The sequence below is a fragment of the Myxine glutinosa genome, chromosome 10, assembly GCF_964187855.1.
Source record: "Myxine glutinosa chromosome 10, kmMyxGlut1.1, whole genome shotgun sequence".
Classification (NCBI taxonomy): Eukaryota; Metazoa; Chordata; class Myxini; order Myxiniformes; family Myxinidae; genus Myxine; species Myxine glutinosa.
Genome location: NC_136270.1, coordinates 55,862,705 through 55,880,720, shown reverse-complemented (window position 1 = coordinate 55,880,720; position 18,016 = coordinate 55,862,705). Strand labels below are relative to the sequence as shown.

Below are 18,016 nucleotides of genomic sequence, written 5' to 3'. Positions count from 1 at the left end.
GTTAATATTCCTTGTTTTAACTCCAATTTACATTCTGTTTCCACTTTTAGTGAGAAGTAGGGGTCTGTGCAACCATTCATAAACTTTATTTGGTGCAAATTGGATAATTTTTAGCTGAGTTACCTCAGACCGTGAGTTGGTAATTATATAATTCACACATAGTGCAATACGTGCAGGCCGCTCCAAGGAGTGACCTGGCGGGCTTATTTTAACTCAAATTTGCATTCTGTTTCCACTTTTAGTGAGAAGTAAGGGTCTGTGCAACCATTCATAAACTTTATTTGGTGCAAATTGGATAATTTTTAGCCGAGTTACCTCAGACCGTGAGTTGGTAGTTATATAATTCACACAGTGCAATATGTGCAGGCTGTTCCACGGAGCGACCTTGCGGGCTTATTTTAACTCCGATTTATATTCTGTTTCCACTTTAAGTGAGACATAGGGGTCTGTGCAACCATTCATAAACTTCATTTGGTGCAAATCGGATCATTTTTAGCCGAGTTACCTTAGACCGTGAGTTGGTAATTATATAATTCACACAGTTTTCCGGACGACAGACTGCCGGTAGGGGACATGTATTGCAGTGCAATACTCAGAATGCTTGTTTCGTTTGTATTACTCTTGCATTTATTTTCATTAAATCAAATTATTTGTCGAATATTACTTTCCTTGTATTGTGGATTGTGATGTCTCGTCTCTGTGTCTGTGGGGATCGGATAACCCCTGCGTGTGTTCCCGATCAGGTAAGACCTCAAAGCTTCCCGCGCATGTCGCTACCGCCAAGTTGGGTATATGTCTCGGAAATAAAGCTCATTTTGGCCATTCGTCCTCTTGGGGTCTTAAACCAGGGGACACGACAATATGTTGGTCCAAAGCACGAAACCAAGCCTCCATCATACTTTATAGCATTTACTTAAACGTCAACACTCAAGTTATTCTCTTTATCTCTAGATATTCAAGCTTGAGGACTCATGCTGTCTCTTCACACTGCGTGGCCATCAAGCAGGTGTTACTACAGCGTACATGGACCAGGTATGTTTGTCTTAAACACAGAGGAGTCTTAACTGAATATTTTTAATGCTGAATATTTCCAGTATGAGGTACGAAAATGTGGTATTTTTCCACCATTTTGGCAAATAAACATCAACCTTACAAATAAACTAGAATGTAATACATTTGAATCCAATCACTGACCATGTCCACATGCTGACTCACATGCTGACATGTATGAACAAACAATGCACATTGTTGAACAATGACACAGGCCATGATCGTCGCCAACAGCACTCCAACTAGAACGGCACTTGGTAAAGAGCACACCTCCACCAGGTGAACAGCGTACATATATATATATATACATACATATATATATATATATATATATATATATATATATATATATATATATATATATATATATATATATATATATATATATATATAAATATATATATATATATGTATATATACGTATATATACGTATATATTATGTGTGTGCTTGATTGTTGGTATCATGATTGTGGCTCGGCACGATGAGCGGCGTCATGATTGTGGCTCGGCATGATGAGCGTTGTCATGATTGTGGCTCGGCATGATGAGCGTTGTCATGATTGTGGCTTGGCATGATGAGCGTTGTCATGATTGTGGCTCGGCATGATGAGCGTTGTCAGGATTGTGGCTCGGCATGATGAGCGTTGTCAGGATTGTGGCTCGGCATGATGAGCGTTGTCATGATTGTGGCTCGGCATGATGAGTTGGTATCATGATTGTGGCTCGGCATGATGAGTTGGTATCATGATTGTGGCTCGGCATGATGAGTTTGTATCATGATTGTGGCTCGGCATGATGAGTTGGTATCATGATTGTGGCTCGGCATGATGAGTTGGTGTCATGATTGTGGCTCGGCATGATGAGTTGGTGTCATGATTGTGGCTCGGCATGATGAGTTGGTGTCATGATTGTGGCTCGGTATGATGAGTTGGTATCATGATTGTGGCTCGGCATGATGAGTTGGTATCATGATTGTGGCTCGGCATGATGAGTTGGTATCATGATTGTGGCTCGGCATGATGAGTTGGTATCATGATTGTGGCTCGGCATGATGAGTTGGTGTCATGATTGTGGCTCGGCATGATGAGTTGGCGTCATGATTGTGGCTCGGCATGATGAGCGTTGTCATGATTGTGGCTCGGCATGATGAGTTGGTATCATGATTGTGGCTCGGCATGATGAGTTGGTATCATGATTATGGCTCGGCATGATGAGTTGGTGTCATGATTGTGGCTCGGCATGATGAGTTGGTATCATGATTGTGGCTTGGCATGATGAGTTGGTATCATGATTGTGGCTCGGCATGATGAGTTGGTATCATGATTGTGGCTCGGCATGATGAGTTGGTATCATGATTGTGGCTCGGCATGATGAGTTGGCGTCATGATTGTGGCTCGGCATGATGAGCGTTGTCATGATTGTGGCTCGGCATGATGAGCGTTGTCATGAAAGCCTTTTTAACGACAGACAAACTTTTTGTGATGCATTTTCAGAGCATGACATTGGCCAGTGGAGGGAGGGATGGAATAATCTTTCTATGGGACGCTCTTACGGGCAGCAAGGTAAACCACATGCGTGGCCATCATTCGTCCATCCTATCCATCACCTGCACACCGAACTACGTTGTGAGTGCCGGTACAGACTACAAAACCTGCATTTGGGACAGGCAAACAGCGCTCCTGCTCTATTCTATCCCTCAGGTAAAGCCGTGCATCTACACAACCTAGAGTTAATAAATTAATTTTGCATGCCATTTACCTGTTCACCTTCTGAGAACCAAAATGACCGAAATTTGCAAACTTCACTATCCGTGCAATGGCTGCCATCACTGGTGTGTCTTTCCATTTAATTATAGCTACTGGCTTGTGGCTTGGGCCGATGCTCTCTCATGTCTTACATCTGTAACACCTGGTTGCTGGTTTGTGGCTTGGGCCGATGCTCTCTCATGTCTTACATCTGTAACACCTGGTTGCTGGTTTGTGGCTTGGGCCGATGCTGTCTCATGTCTTACATCTGTAACACCTGGTTGCTGGTTTGTGGCATGGGCCGATGCTCTCTCATGTCTTACATCTGCAACACCTGGTTGCTGGCTTGTGGCTTGGGCCGATGCTGTCTCATGTCTTACATCTGTAACACCTGGTTGCTGGTTTGTGGCATGGGCCGATGCTCTCTCATGTCTTACATCTGCAACACCTGGTTGCTGGTTTGTGGCTTGGGCCGATGCTCTCTCATGTCTTACATCTGTAACACCTGGTTGCTGGTTTGTGGCTTGGGCCGATGCTCTCTCCTGTCTTACATCTGGAACACCTGGTTCCTGGTTTGTGGCTTGGGCCGATGCCCTCTCATGTCTTACATCTGTAACACCTGGTTGCTGGTTTGTGGCTTGGGCCGATGCTCTCTCATGTCTTATCTCTATAACACCTGGTTGCTGGTTTGTGGCTTGTGACGATGCTCTCCCATGTCTTACATCTATAACACCTGGTTGCTGGTTTGTGGCATGGGCCGATGCTCTCTCATGTCTTACATCTGTAACACCTGGTTGCCGGTTTGTGGCTTGGGCCGATGCTCTCTCATGTCTTACATCTGTAACACCTGGTTGCTGGTTTGTGTCATGGGCCGATGCTGTCTCATGTCTTACATCTGTAACACCTGGTTGCTGGTTTGTGGCATGGGCCGATGCTGTCTCATGTCTTACATCTGCAACACCTGGTTGCTGGTTTGTGGCTTGGGCCGATGCTCTCTCATGTCTTACATCTGCAACACCTGGTTGCTGGTTTGTGGCTTGGGCCGATGCTCTCTCATGTCTTACATCTGTAACACCTGGTTGCTGGTTTGTGGCTTGGGCCGATGCTGTCTCATGTCTTACATCTGTAACACCTGGTTGCTGGTTTGTGGCTTGGGCTGATGCTGTCTCATGTCTTACATCTGTAACACCTGGTTGGTGGTTTGTGGCTTGGGCCGATGCTGTCTCATGTCTTACATCTGTAACACCTGGTTGCTGGTTTGTGGCTTGGGCCGATGCTCTCTCCTGTCTTACATCTGTAACACCTGGTTGCTGGTTTGTGGCTTGGGCCGATGCTCTCTCATGTCCTAAATCTGTAACGTCTGGTTGCTGGTTTGTGGCTTGGGCCGATGCTGTCTCATGTCTTATCTCTATAACACCTGGTTGCTGGTTTGTGGCTTGTGCCGATGCTGTCTCATGTCTTACATCTGTAACACCTGGTTGCTGGCTTGTGGCTTGGGCCGATGCTCTCTCATGTCTTACATCTGTAACACCTGGTTGCTGGTTTGTGGCATGGGCTGATGCTGTCTCATGTCTTACATCTGCAACACCTGTTTGCTGGTTTGTGGGTTGGGCCGATGCTGTCTCATGTCTTACATCTGTAACACCTGGTTGCTGGTTTGTGGCTTGGGCCGATGCTGTATCATGTGTTACGGACTCGGCCTTAATGATTGTGGTTTTGAGTATTGTTGCTGGTTCGAAGCATTCTAGATATTATGCTTATTGTGACTTAAGGGAAAGGGTTGTTGTGAGTAAAAGATTTAAAAGCGCTCTTGGTAAAATGTGGCCGGAAATCCGGATCGAGACCGGAAGAGGTGGAGCGAAGAAAAGGAGGTGGGAGGAGATCGTAAGGAGACGTGGTGGTTGAAGCTCCGTAGCGAGCATTGTCGAAGGAACGTCGCGAGGGAACTTTTGAGCCTATAAAGGAAGTCCTGCCTTCAGCGTTGTGATCGCTGGGACTGTTCACATCTGCGTGTCCGATCGACGTCGGATTCGGATGAACCCTCGTCGCATAAGTTCGCCTCAAGTACAAGCCCGCCGCCATTGGGACTTGTGCGCGTTGCGCGACGTTTGCAGAATAAGGTTGCCGTGTCTGCTGGTTTCGCCTTCCTCGGTGGGTTGCCGAGGATGCATGTGCGCGCCAGCAGCCTTTGAAGAAGACGGTGCGGTTTGCGGCTACACGGTGTACGTGCATGTTTGGAGCGTCTTTGGAAAGCGCCCATACCACCGCCATTGTGCGGGAACTGGATCACGTGATCTCGGGGTTGTTCCACTCGACCAAGCCTCAATTGACTGAGCAGCCATTGATCCGACGATCGCCGGAGCGACTCGACGTCGCCTTGGAGGAGTACAGAGACATTGGGGGGAAGTGCCGTGAGTTGGGTTAGAGGGATATATCAGGTGGTACCATCTTAAATATTGTGATTGTAATCGTGAATTGATGTATTCACCCTTGATGTGTTTGTGATTGTGAAAATATCCTTGTTCGTTCATAACCCTTGGTGTGGTCTCCTTAATGATCTGATTGGTTTCACCCAAGGATAACATATTTTTCTGCCGGGGCTCCTCTCGAGGTTCGGGGGTCACCGAGACCAGGTAAATAGGGGAGGACCCCGTAACAGAAATTGGGGGCTCGTCCAATTGATATTCGTGGACTCCCAATTGGGTCTGCGTCCGGGATCTAAAAAAATTCCTAAATTTAGTCCGGGAAGGAATTCCCAAGTTTGGAACTTTTTCCAAAATTCCCAGATTTTTTCCAAAAACCAACAACGACAAAAAAAATAAAAATAATACTTTTGTTTTTGTTTGTTAAAAATTTCTTGTGTGAAGGTTAACAGGTGTTACCAGTAGTCACTATGGCGTTTGACGCAGAGAAGTTTACGGTGACCCCGATTGAAGCACAGTTCAGAGCGTTAGTAAAATCGGACCTCTGGAAATTGGCCAAACATTTTAGCTTGGAGGTCCGAACTAATATGAAGAAGGCAGAGTTGCAGATAGTGGTGATACAATCTGTGGTGGGATTAAAAGCATGGGAAGAGGTAGCCTGGGATTGGTTACCAGAAGAACAAGAAAATGTGGAGCTCCGGAAACTGGAGATGCAATTACGGAGCCAGGAAAGGGAAAAGGCACAGGAACGAGAACTCCAGGAAAGGTTAAAAGCACAGGAAAGAGAACTCCAGGAAAGGTTAAAAGCACAGGAAAGAGAACTCCAGTAAAGGTTAGAAGACAAAAAAACAGAGGAAAGGAGAGCTGCAAGAGAACTCGAAGCAGAGGAGAGAAGAGCCGAAAGGGAGTTAAAGGACCGTGAATTGGCGCGTCAGCAGGAAATTAAAATCAAGGAGCTGGAGTTAATAAGAGAACGGGGAGAGGTACCATCCCTGCTGACTGGTTCGACACCTAGTTAGAACACCTGGGATGTTGGTAGACATGTGAGGCTGGTCCCACCCTTCAATGAGAAGGGGGTAGCCAAGTTTTTTCCCACACTTTGAGAAAGTGGCTCGACAGTTAAACTGGCCTGAGGAGTACTGGTCCATACTAGTGCAAAGTGTTCTGGTGGGTAAAGCTCAAGAGATTTATTTGGCTTTACCGATTGACCAGTGTGCAGATTATGAGGTATTGATGAAACACCTTCTCAAAGCCTATGAATTGGTCCCGGAAGCTTACCGGCAGAAATTCCGGAATGCCAGGAGGAGGTAGAGTGAGACCCACGTGGAGTTTGCCAGATTGAAAGAAACCATGTTTGATAGGTGGTGCGATTCGAAAGGAGTTGGGAAAGACTACGAACTATTGCGACAATTGATCCTGGTGGAGGAATTCCAACAGTGTGTCCACGAGGACATTAAAATACACCTGGAGGAAAGGAAAGTACCAAAGTTGTATGAGGCAGCGACCATGGCAGATGACTATGCCTTAACCCACAAGATGAGGTCCCGCAACCCCAACTTCTCGCCTAGACTTAGCCAGGGGAGCTATGGTACGGCAGGGGCGGAGAACGAAAATTCATGGGGGCGGCCTCGAGAGGAAGACCACTCTGATATCACGACTTCTAGAGGTCAGACGTCAACGGTTTCAAGGCAGACGTATCCTCTGTGGGCCTCGAGGCAGACCACGAGGTTCTCCTCCGGGCCTACTTGCGCTTTTTGCCATAAACCAGGACACTTGATGTCCCACTGTCATGCTTTGGGAAAGGAAAATCAAGAGCGGAGTCCGACTAGTACAACTCCGAATGCGATGGCAAACGTGAGAAATCGCCCGCAGAAGAGTTACCAACCATTTATTTATGAGGGGTTTGTCTCACTGGATGGAGACTCGACTAACCCAAGACCTGTTAGGGTATTGAGGGACACAGGAGCACATCAATCCTTAATAGTCCAAGCCATTTAGCATTTGACGGGGAAAAAACTGCAACACTACCGATCTCATTAGTATTGATTACCCTCAAGGTACCTTTATAACATACTAAAAGTATAAAGGTCTAAAAATATGGGGTGACTCTCAAATAATGCAATCAAGTTTTCTCCATTTAGCCCCATGTTAAAAGACGTACATATGCCGCATGCTATGATTATTGTCGCTCTCTGAACTTCTATTGCTTATTTTATACACTGGACCTAATCACTAGCACGATATAATAAATGAAGGATATCATACTGTACAATATTGTATATATAAGTGAAGTTTTTACTGTTTTAGTGTCTTATTTAACCACACCCCGTTTTACAAAGACTGCTCACTCCACAGCAAGCGACGGTACATCATTATTTGTTTGTGAACCATATATATCTTAGTTTTTAATCCCATCAATGACATGTATTTAGTATGTTTAGGTCCATTGGCAATAACATACAGTAATAGTATATTCAACTTTTCTATATTTGCAGGTAATCCAACCCTGAAGAATGGCGGCCAATTCGTGTGTGTTCTGCAATGAATCCACCAACAACGATAATCCAGTAGTGACACTTCGTGAAAAGGGAAGTCGGACTATTAATGTTGTTAGTGACCAGCGCAGTGACCCAATACAGAATGTTCCAGGTCAAGTTGTTCATCAAGAATGCCGACGTGTATACTGCAATCCAATAAAGGTAGCACAGAGTATCAGAGATACACACAGACCAGGCCCAAGTGTATCACTCCGATCAGCAGAGGAAGCCTTCAACTTCAAAGCAGATTGCCTCTTCTGTGGTACAAAGGTGAACTTTGATAACAGGAAACAACAAGGAGATGTCCACTCTATCACATTTACAGAATGTAAAGATAGTCTTCTGCAAAAGTGCTCAACAAGGAACGATGCATGGGCCGATACTGTTCGGGCTCGACTGCTCATTGTGTGTGACCTTCCAGCGGCAGATGCCGTGTATCACCAGGTATGCAGTTCAAATTTCCGGACAGGGAAACTGATCCCTCTGAATTTTGTACATAATGAAACAGTACAGAAGAAACAGAAATTGGGTAGACGATACAAATCACCACACGAAGGCGGTCGTCCTGCTCTGGATGACAGATGTCAGGCATTTATAAAGGTGACTGAATTCCTTGAGGAAAATGACGACGAACAAAACACAATCTCTGATCTGGTGGACAAAATGGCCGAGTATCATGCTGACTCAAATGCCGAGTCCTATTCTCAAAGATATATGAAAGACAGACTGATTGAACACTTTGGCGACAGAGTCATTGTCACAACAGTTAATGGCAAATCGAATGTTGCAACGATGAGGCAAACAGCTGACAGTGTACTTTTGGAGTTTCATGCAAACCAGTCTAAGGATCCTATGATTCAGAAGAAAATAATCCTGGAAGCTGCCGCTAAATTCATACTGGATGACATAAAGCAAGTGGAAACAGGGAATGAAACATACCCAACATCGGAAGACTTTGAGTTCAAAGACGCCAGCCTCAACTTTCTTCCTGATACTCTGAAGATTTTTCTTGGAAAGATCTTGAAGGCAAAAGATGTCGAGCTGAAGATAGCTTCAATTGGTCAGGCTATAATGCAAGCTGCACGACCACGTGTCCTGATTGCTCCACTGCAAATTGCACTAGGGGTGCAGCTGCAGCACCATTTCGCCTCTCGTTTCCTTATTGATTCACTGCATGCACATGGGTACTGCAGCTCATACAAGGAAGTCACACGTTTCAACCAAAATGCAGCTGTATACCAGGGTATGGACATACCCAACCACAAGGGAGAATTTGTTCAATATGCAGCTGACAATGTCGACCACAACATTTAGAACCTTAAACGGACACAACACCTTCCATTGGCATGGGGATAATAGCCATGATTACCCCTGGAACAACACAAGGACATCCGATTCCTAGAGCTCAGGTCACTGCCAGCGACATAGAAACAACTGGAAGAATCCAGATACAGTACCATAGAGCTGACGACCAGGCACTTGCAACCTTGACTTATGGGAGCGTGCCTATCATGAGAGCCCATGATCCCACAGCCAACCTTGATGTACTGTGGAAGACGTCACTGCTGTTCAAGATACCAAGACCTGCATGGTCCGGGATGATGCAACTCTTACATCGTGGTGTCCAGCATTCAAAATCGTCTGTCCTGTTTCTCCCAATGATTGATTTGAGCTCGAGCGACACTACATGCATCTACTCCACTCTCAACTACATTGCGCAACATGCTAAACAACATGATGTACCTACCATCATCACCTTTGATCAGCCACTATGGTGGAAGGCATTGTCGATCATTCTCTCGGAGCCAGATGGAAGCCCCATGCGACGTATTGTGGTAAGGCTAGGTGCCTTTCATATGGAAATGAGCTTCCTTGGCAGCATAGGGCACCTCATGGGTGGTTCTGGGTTGAAGGAGCTGCTAGAACTCATATACGCACCAAATGCAGTGGATCACATCCTAACAGGAAAAGCAATTTCCAGGGCTGTACGGGCACACATCCTCCTGGATGCTGTCCTGAATGCACTCCTCCTGTCTGATCCTCTTAGAGGAACACAATACAGAACTGCAGAAGACTTGCCAGTTCGGGATGAAGATGCAATGAGTGGCTTGGCCGATGATGTGATTCATCCAGATGTGAGTAAAGCAAGGACCCTGTATGATGCGTTGATGAAAGGCACACGATCTTCCAACGATGTAGCAAGTGATCCAATCCTTGACAAGATCAGCAAAGTCTTTCAAACACAGACAGAATCATTGACCAAAGACCGAACAGCGAAACTGTGGTTACAGTATATGGATATGGTGAAGATCTTAAGAAAATTCATCAAAGCCGAGCGTATGGGAAACTGGTCCCTGCACCTCGAAGCTGTATCTGATATGTTACCATATGTAGCAGCCTCAGGTCATTCACTCTATGCTAAGTCTGCCAGGATTTACCTGCAAATAATGCACAGCTTAGAACAGGACTATCCAGATGTGCACCGTAAGTTTACTCAGGGCTTCCATGTCGCCCGAAGAAGTAGTAGAGCTTGGGCTGGAATTTCCTCAGACCTGATGATTGAGCAAGCACTCATGAGAAGTATGAAGACCAGCGGGGGGTTAACAAGAGGAAGAGGAATGACAGAGCAACAACGGTTAACGTGGCTTTTGTCCATGCCGGCTTGTTCGGAGACGAACAGATCGATGCAAGAGCTCACTGGAGTGAAGTACAGCACAGGTGAACAGAACAAAGAGATGGGCAAAACCAGGCAGCATCGCGACATACAAGATACAAGTACACTACAGGTCGCTCTAGTTGACAGAAATCCTTTCAAGTGTCATCCATCCCTCAGGAACATAATGACTGGTGTCAACGCTGGCAGTAAGGTTGATGTCGACAATGCCAAGCTCATTGGAGACAAGATCATGCACTCCATGACAAATCAGTCAGTTGTCCACAACACGTTCAAGCGCAAAGACCAAACCACCACATTTCTGAAGGCCAGATCATCTGTGCGAGTTGGTAAAGACCAGGTACAGATAGACCCAGAACTGCTATTCCAGCGTCTCATCATCATCTCAAAATCTGCTGAAGATAAGGAAGAGATGTTTCACTTTGAGTTATGCCCTCATCCACCTGCGCTGTTTGATGAAAAGCTGATGCTACGTGAAGCCCAGAAGTCCATACTCGGAGATGCTATCTGGTCTAAACTTGAACCAGGTACCATTTTTGTTCCGTACGGGGCGTACTGGGGCTGTAACATGCTGTAATTCCTGATATTAAAAGTATAATTATATACCATGTGCTTGGAATGTATCGCAAAATGTGAACAAATCGTACCGCAAAAGGATGAAAAGGGGGGTCCATGTACCAGTGATTTTGACAGACACCCCATATTTTTAGAGCTTTAGACTTTTGATATGTTATCTGGTATATATTACTGCATACAATTTCGCACTGATATGTAGTGTTGCAGTTTTTTTCCTATCTGGCCCCATATTTGGGCTAAATGGCTTGGACTATAATGCTTGAAGGCATTTTGCCATTGTCGGAGAGTACAGCAACTGGTGATAGTGTTCGGTTACAAGGGATCGGTGGCTGGGTTAGCGCTCACCTTCATGTCATCAATCTAGAGTCTGATTTGGTGTCAGGACCGGTCACCGTGGGGTTACAAGCCACTCTTCCTGTAGAGGGAGTATCAGTTGTGGTTGGGAATGATTTGGCTGGGGGTCAAGTTTCTAGTAACCTGATGGTTGTGAAAAAGTCCGATATGGGAAATAACACCACACCAGTCAGGGATGGAGGCAAAGTTGGCAAGCTTTTTGTAGGTGGACTGAACTTCAAAACAAAGGAAGAGGTTCTGGAGTCTACCTTCAACCAATATGGACCGCTTCTGGAAGTGCTGCTGATAAAAGACAGGGAGAACCAAAAGTCAAGAGGGTTTGGCTTTGTCACATTTGAAAACTCGAAGGACGCCAGAAATGCAGAAAAGGATCTGAATAACCAGGAGTTGGAGGGTCGGACCATAACAGTAGGGAAGGCATTTCGGCAGCGTCGAGGGGGCTACATAAGAGGACAACTTGGTGGTTGTGTTGGTGGTGGCCGCAGCCAATATTGCTATGGAGGCTCCCAGAGTTACGGCAGCTCCCGAAAGGACGACTATCAGGGTAGCGGCCAAGAAGGAGACCGTTATTCACGTGACTACAGTGACAGGTGGTCCAACCATGAATCTTAGGGAAGTTAGAAAGAGGTGAAGCACTGAATGCTGCGGAGCAGCCGAGCCAAAATTCCTACACGGATCAACCGTGAACGCCACGTTCCTAAAGGCGTCCAGGTAGTGAACTTTCCTACACGGATTAACCGTGAATGCCACGTTCCTAAAGGCGTCCATGTAGTAAACGTTCCTGCACGGACTAACCGTGAACTTCACGTTCCTAAAGGCGTCCATGTAGGGAATACTCAGCTCGGCCTCCCAGGGAAAAAGTGCTAACAGGAGGCAATAGGTGGTTTGTTGACAAGTTGGCCTGCAAAGAAAGTTTTCGCGGTGGTCAAACTTTCTTTCCTGAAGGGGGGGAAGTGTTACTGACTCGGCCTTAATGATTGTGGTTATGAGTATTGTTGCTGGTTCGAAGCATTCTAGATATTATGCTTATTGTGACTTAAGGGAAAGGGTTGTTGTGAGTAAAAGATTTAAAAGCGCTCTTGGTAAAATGTGGCCGGAAATCCGGATCGAGACCGGAAGAGGTGGAGCGAAGAAAAGGAGGTGGGAGGAGATCGTAAGGAGACGTGGTGGTTGAAGCTCCGTAGCGAGCATTGTCGAAGGAACGTCGCGAGGGAACTTTTGAGCCTAGAAAGGAAGTCCTGCCTTCAGCGTTGTGATCGCTGGGACTGTTCACATCTGCGTGTCCGATCGACGTCGGATTCAGATGAACCCTCGTCGCATAAGTTCGCCTCAAGTACAAGCCCGCCGCCAGTGGGACTCGTGCGCGTTACGCGACGTTCGCAGAACAAGGTTGCCGCGTCTGCTGGTTTCGCCTTCCTCGGTGGGTTGCCGAGGACGCGTGTGCGCGCCAGCGGCCTTTGAAGGAGACAGTGCGGTTTTCGGCTGCACGGTGTATGTGCATGTTTGGAGCGTCTTTGGAAAGCACCCATACCACCGCCATTATGCGGGAACTGGATCACGTGATCTCGGGGTTGTTTCACTCGACCAAGCCTCAATTGACTTTGAGCGGCCATTGATCCGACGATCGCCGGAGCGACTCGACGTCACCTTGGGGGAGTACAGAGACATTGGGGGAAGTGCCGTGAGTTGGGTTAGAGGGATATATAAGGTGGGACCATCTGAAATATTGTGATTGTAATCGTGAATTGATGTATTCACCCTTGATGTGTTTGTGATTGTGAAAATATCCTTGTTCGTTCATAACACTTGGTGTGGTCTCCTTAATGATCTGATTGGTTTCACCCAAGGATAACATATTTTTCTGCCGGGGCTCCGCTCGAGGTTCGGGGGTCACCGAGACCAGGAAAATAGGGGAGGACCCCGTAACACATGTCTTACATCTGTAACACCTGGTTGCTGGTTTGTGGCTTGGGCCGATGCTCTCTCATGTCTTACATCTATAACACCTGGTTGCTGGTTTGTGGCATGCGCTGATGCTGTCTCATGTCTTACATCTGTAACACCTGGTTGCTGGTTTGTGGCCTGGGCCGATGCTGTCTCATGTCTTACATCTGTAACACCTGGTTGCTGGTTTGTGGCTTGGGCCGATGCTGTATCATGTCTTACATCTGTAACACCTGGTTGCTGGTTTGTGTCATGGGCCGATGCTGTCTCATGTCTTACATCTGCAACACCTGGTTGCTGGTTTGTGGCATGGGCCGATGCTGTCTCATGTCTTACATCTGCAACACCTGGTTGCTGGTTTGTGGCTTGGGCCGATGCTGTCTCATGTCTTACATCTGCAACACCTGGTTGCTGGTTTGTGGCATGGGCCGATGCTGTCTCATGTCTTACATCTGCAACACCTGGTTGCTGGTTTGTGGCTTGGGCCGATGTTCTCTCATGTCTTACATCTGCAACACCTGGTTGCTGGTTTGTGGCTTGGGCCGATGCTCTCTCATGTCTTACATCTGTAACACCTGGTTGCTGGTTTGTGGCTTGGGCCGATGCTGTCTCATGTCTTACATATGTAACACCTGGTTGCTGGTTTGTGGCTTGGGCCGATGCTGTCTCATGTCTTACATCTGTAACACCTGGTTGCTGGTTTGTGGCATGGGCCGATGCTGTCTCATGTCTTACATCTATAACACCTGGTTGCTGGTTTGTGGCTTGGGCCAATGCTCTCTCATGTCTTACATCTGCAACACCTGGTTGCCGGGTTTGTGGCTTGGGCCGATGCTGTCTCATGTCTTACATCTGTAACACCTGGTTGCTGGTTTGTGGCATGGGCCGATGCTCTCTCATGTCTTACATGTGTAACACCTGGTTGCTGGTTTGTGGCTTGGGCCGATGCTGTCTCATGTCTTACATCTGTAACACCTGGTTGCTGGTTTGTGGCATGGGCCGATGCTCTCTCATGTCTTACATGTGTAACACCTGGTTGCTGGTTTGTGGCATGGGCCGATGCTGTCTCATGTCTTGCATCTGTAACACCTGGTTGCTGGTTTGTGGCTTGGGCCGATGCTGTCTCATTTCTTACATCTGTAACACCTGGATGCTGGTTTGTGGCTTGGGCCGATGCTCTCTCATGTCTTATCTCTATAACACCTGGTTGCTGGTTTGTGGCTTGTGCCGATGCTCTCCCATGTCTTATATCTGCAACACCTAGTTGCTGGTTTGTGGCTTGGGCCGATGCTGTCTCATGTCTTACATCTGTAACACCTGGTTGCTGGTATGTGGCATGGGCCGATGCTGTCTCATGTCTTACATCTGTAACACCTGGTTGCTGGTTTGTGGCTTGGGCCAATGTTGTCTCATTTCTTGCATGTGTAACACCTGGTTGCTGGTTTGTGGCTTGGGCTGATGCTCTCTCATGTCTTACATCTGCAACACCTGGTTGCTGGTTTGTGGCTTGGGCCGATGCTGTCTCATGTCTTGCATCTGTAACACCTGGTTGCTGGTTTGTGGCTTGGGCCGATGCTGTCTTGTGTCTTACATCTGCAACACCTGGTTGCTGGTTTGTAGCCTGGGCCGATGCTGTCTCATGTCTTACATCTGCAACACCTGGTTGCTGGTTTGTGGCTTGGGCCGATGTTCTCTCATGTCTTACATCTATAACACCTGGTTGCTGGTTTGTGGCATGGGCCGATGCTCTCTCGTGCCACAACTAAAAGCCAACAACTTTTACCAAGTCAGAAAACGAACGGGTGGTGGGGGGTGGAGGGTGCGTTGGGGTGAGTCGTGGTGGACGGGGCATTGTGGTGAACAGGTTGTGGTGAACGGGTGGTGGGGGGTGGAGAAGGGGTTGTAGTGGGAGGGTGGGTTGGGAAATAGCAATGTCTCTGTTTCTTTTGATTTAATCCGTGGGCGAAGCAATGGGCAGGATTGGAATCGAAATGAGAAATGTGTTACAACCTGCACGGAGCAACAGGTCGAATAGTTGGACCACAGCGGTGGGCGAAGCGATGGGCAGGATTGGAATCGAAATGAGAAATGTGTTACAACCTGCACGGAGCAACAGGTCGAATAGCTGGACCACAGTGGTGAAGTAGTAAAAATTAGGTGTGTAAATCTAAACTATAAGACAATGACTATAAACTATAAACTACGACTTCCGTTTCCGGTCTTGCTGGCGAGGGTTCGTTTATTCGCAGCTCTACACGCTCTCCATCGAAATCGAAGTTAAGTAATTGTTCCCATTTGTATTTTCGTTATAACTGTATTTCTTTTATGGTGTATGTACGTATATTGTCCCGACGAAGATTTTCGGTGCAAATCTTTCATACCTGTATTGAAAATCGTGTTAATTCGTGTCGTGTCTTGAGGCCTTGTACAGTGTACACTGTACAACCTTGAGGCTTTGTTTTTCTCTCAGCGGTCTGTCATTTGTGATCCAATAACTTTCGTTCTCTGTTTTCCCAGTCTTTTCACCCCATAGCCTACTTCCTTATGTAAATCTCAACTCAAAAAAAAGAAAAAGAAAAAAAAAGACTACCTTCTCTGTGCTCATTCGTTTATTCATTCTTATTCGTTCGTTCGTTCTTCGACCACGTGTTTCTCCCCCATTTCCCCAGATAGATTGTCAAATTTCAACTCGTTATTTTATCGTCCATGCGATATTGTTTGATTATAGTTAGTTTTGGTTTGAATTTCCTGTAACTCGTAATTAATTAATCGTGTTCTGCTCCTCGTGTGTGGCCTTGTAGTTGTACCCCCGTCGGTGTTTTGTTAACTTAAGCGTGTTTTGCTTGGCTCTATGTTTTTCCCTTCTACCCCGAACATAATACTCTGTCTAACGTTCTAAATCCCCACCCCCCCCCCCCCCCCCCAAAAAAAAAAAACATCCAAAAAAAAAAACCAAAAACATTTATTTTCCTTTCTCCACGTGTACTGTTGTCTCATCCTGTATTTTCTGTCCAGGTGTGCTGTTCGCCCCGCCCCCATTATCTCCTTGCCATCCACCGTTTGCCCTGTTCACGTGACTCGTGGTGGTCCCTCTCGGCTCTCCGCCCGTTGGTATTTTGTGCATATAAGATTGTTCACAGTTCTGTTTAAATATTATTGAAATATGTTTAACCTTTCCCCTTCAGTGTTTTACTCAGTGGTATATTACAACACGCTGTTGTTCTTCCTATTTAACAGGCTTTTCTCAATTTCCTCTCCAACACATTCCACTTCAAAAAAAAGAAATTCAATATCTTATACGTCTCCCTCACTACATGGTCTAAATTCACATTCATTCCATCCCTCCTCCATCGTTCTGAATCGGATTGCTAACTTGAAAATCACAACAAACCCAATTTGTTAGCAATGTTCGTCTTTCATTAATCATCCACTTTCTAAACTCCCCTCTTGCCCCTCCCATCCAAATCCCCCCCCTTGCACCTACACTCCTAAACTCCCCCCTTGCCCCTCCACTCTTAAACTCCCCCCTTGCCCCTCAACTCCTGAACTCCCCCCTTGCCCTTCCCCTCCTAAACTCCCCCCTTGCCCCTCCCCTCCAAATCCCCCCCCTTGCCCCTCCACTCCTAAACTCCCCCCTTGCCCCTCCACTCTTAAACTCCCCCCTTGCCCCTCAACTCCTGAACTCCCCCCTTGCCCTTCCCCTCCTAAACTCCCCCCTTGCCCCTCCCCTCCAAATCCCCCCCCTTGCCCCTCCACTCCTGAACTCCCCCCTTGCCCTTCCCCTCATAAACTCCCCCCTTGCCCCTCCCCTCCAAATCCCCCCCCTTGCCCCTACACTCCTAAACTCCCCCCTTGCCCCTCCACTTCTAAACTTCCCCCTTGCCCCTTCCCTCCAAAACTCCCCCCTTGCCCCTCCCCTCCTAAACTCCCCCCTCACTCCTCCCCTTCAAAACTCCCCCCCAACCCCTCCCATTCAATTCTCCCCCCATACCATTCCTCTCCAATTCTCCCTCCTCCCCCCTCCTCCTCCAAGCTGCCTCCTCCCCACTTCGTCTCCCTTCTATCTCATACCTCCACCCCCCCAAACCTTCTACTTTCCTCTGCCCCCCCTCAAACAACCCCTCACTGTGCCTCATCCCTTCACCATCAAACCTTTCATCCTCCTCATCCTTCCCTTTCTTGGAACTCTTCTGCAATATCTGACACACTATCAACTGCTCTCCCTACCTCCCCCTCTCATCCTTCATCTTACCCTACTCCTCCCCTCCCCTGTCCTGTACCCGATGCTCCCCCTCTCTCTTCATTAACGGTATGGACCTCAAACATCCGGGGCCTTCGCTCAAACCTGACTGATCTCTCCATACAGGTTGCTTCTGACAATCCAGACTTGATCTACTTAACAGAGACTTTCCTCCTTCAAGATGTCTCTGATTCCTTAATATCTCTTCCTGGTTACTCCCTCCTCCGGTATGATAGACCTGAGCCTCGGCCTGGTGGTGGGGTGGCTATCTTTATCAAAAACTCTCTTCCTCACTCTCCTTGCACTGCCCTCTTTCCTCCTCACCCCAGGAGTACCTCTGGCTACGGCTTCCTCTCCGCTCCCACCTTTTGTTCATATGTGTTCTGTACCGTCCCCCAAACAGTGATGACTCCATCAACATTTCACTGTCTGACAACATGGACCAACTTCTATCCACTCATCCCAACTCTCT

The 18,016-nt window shown here is 47.1% G+C and overlaps 1 protein-coding gene across 17 annotated transcripts in view; it reads left to right on the top strand.

Annotated features, from left to right (window-relative positions):
• The window catches only part of SCAP (SREBF chaperone), a 122,970-nt gene that overhangs the window by 97,586 nt on the left and 7,368 nt on the right, over window positions 1-18,016 (top strand). For all 17 annotated transcript variants that reach the window (XM_078785691.1, XM_068127756.2, XM_078785688.1 and 14 more), the window contains 2 exons: window positions 952-1,032; window positions 2,545-2,751. In XM_078785691.1, coding sequence (XP_078641817.1) covers window positions 952-1,032; window positions 2,545-2,751 — 288 coding nt within the window. The remainder of the gene's footprint in view (window positions 1-951; window positions 1,033-2,544; window positions 2,752-18,016) is intronic.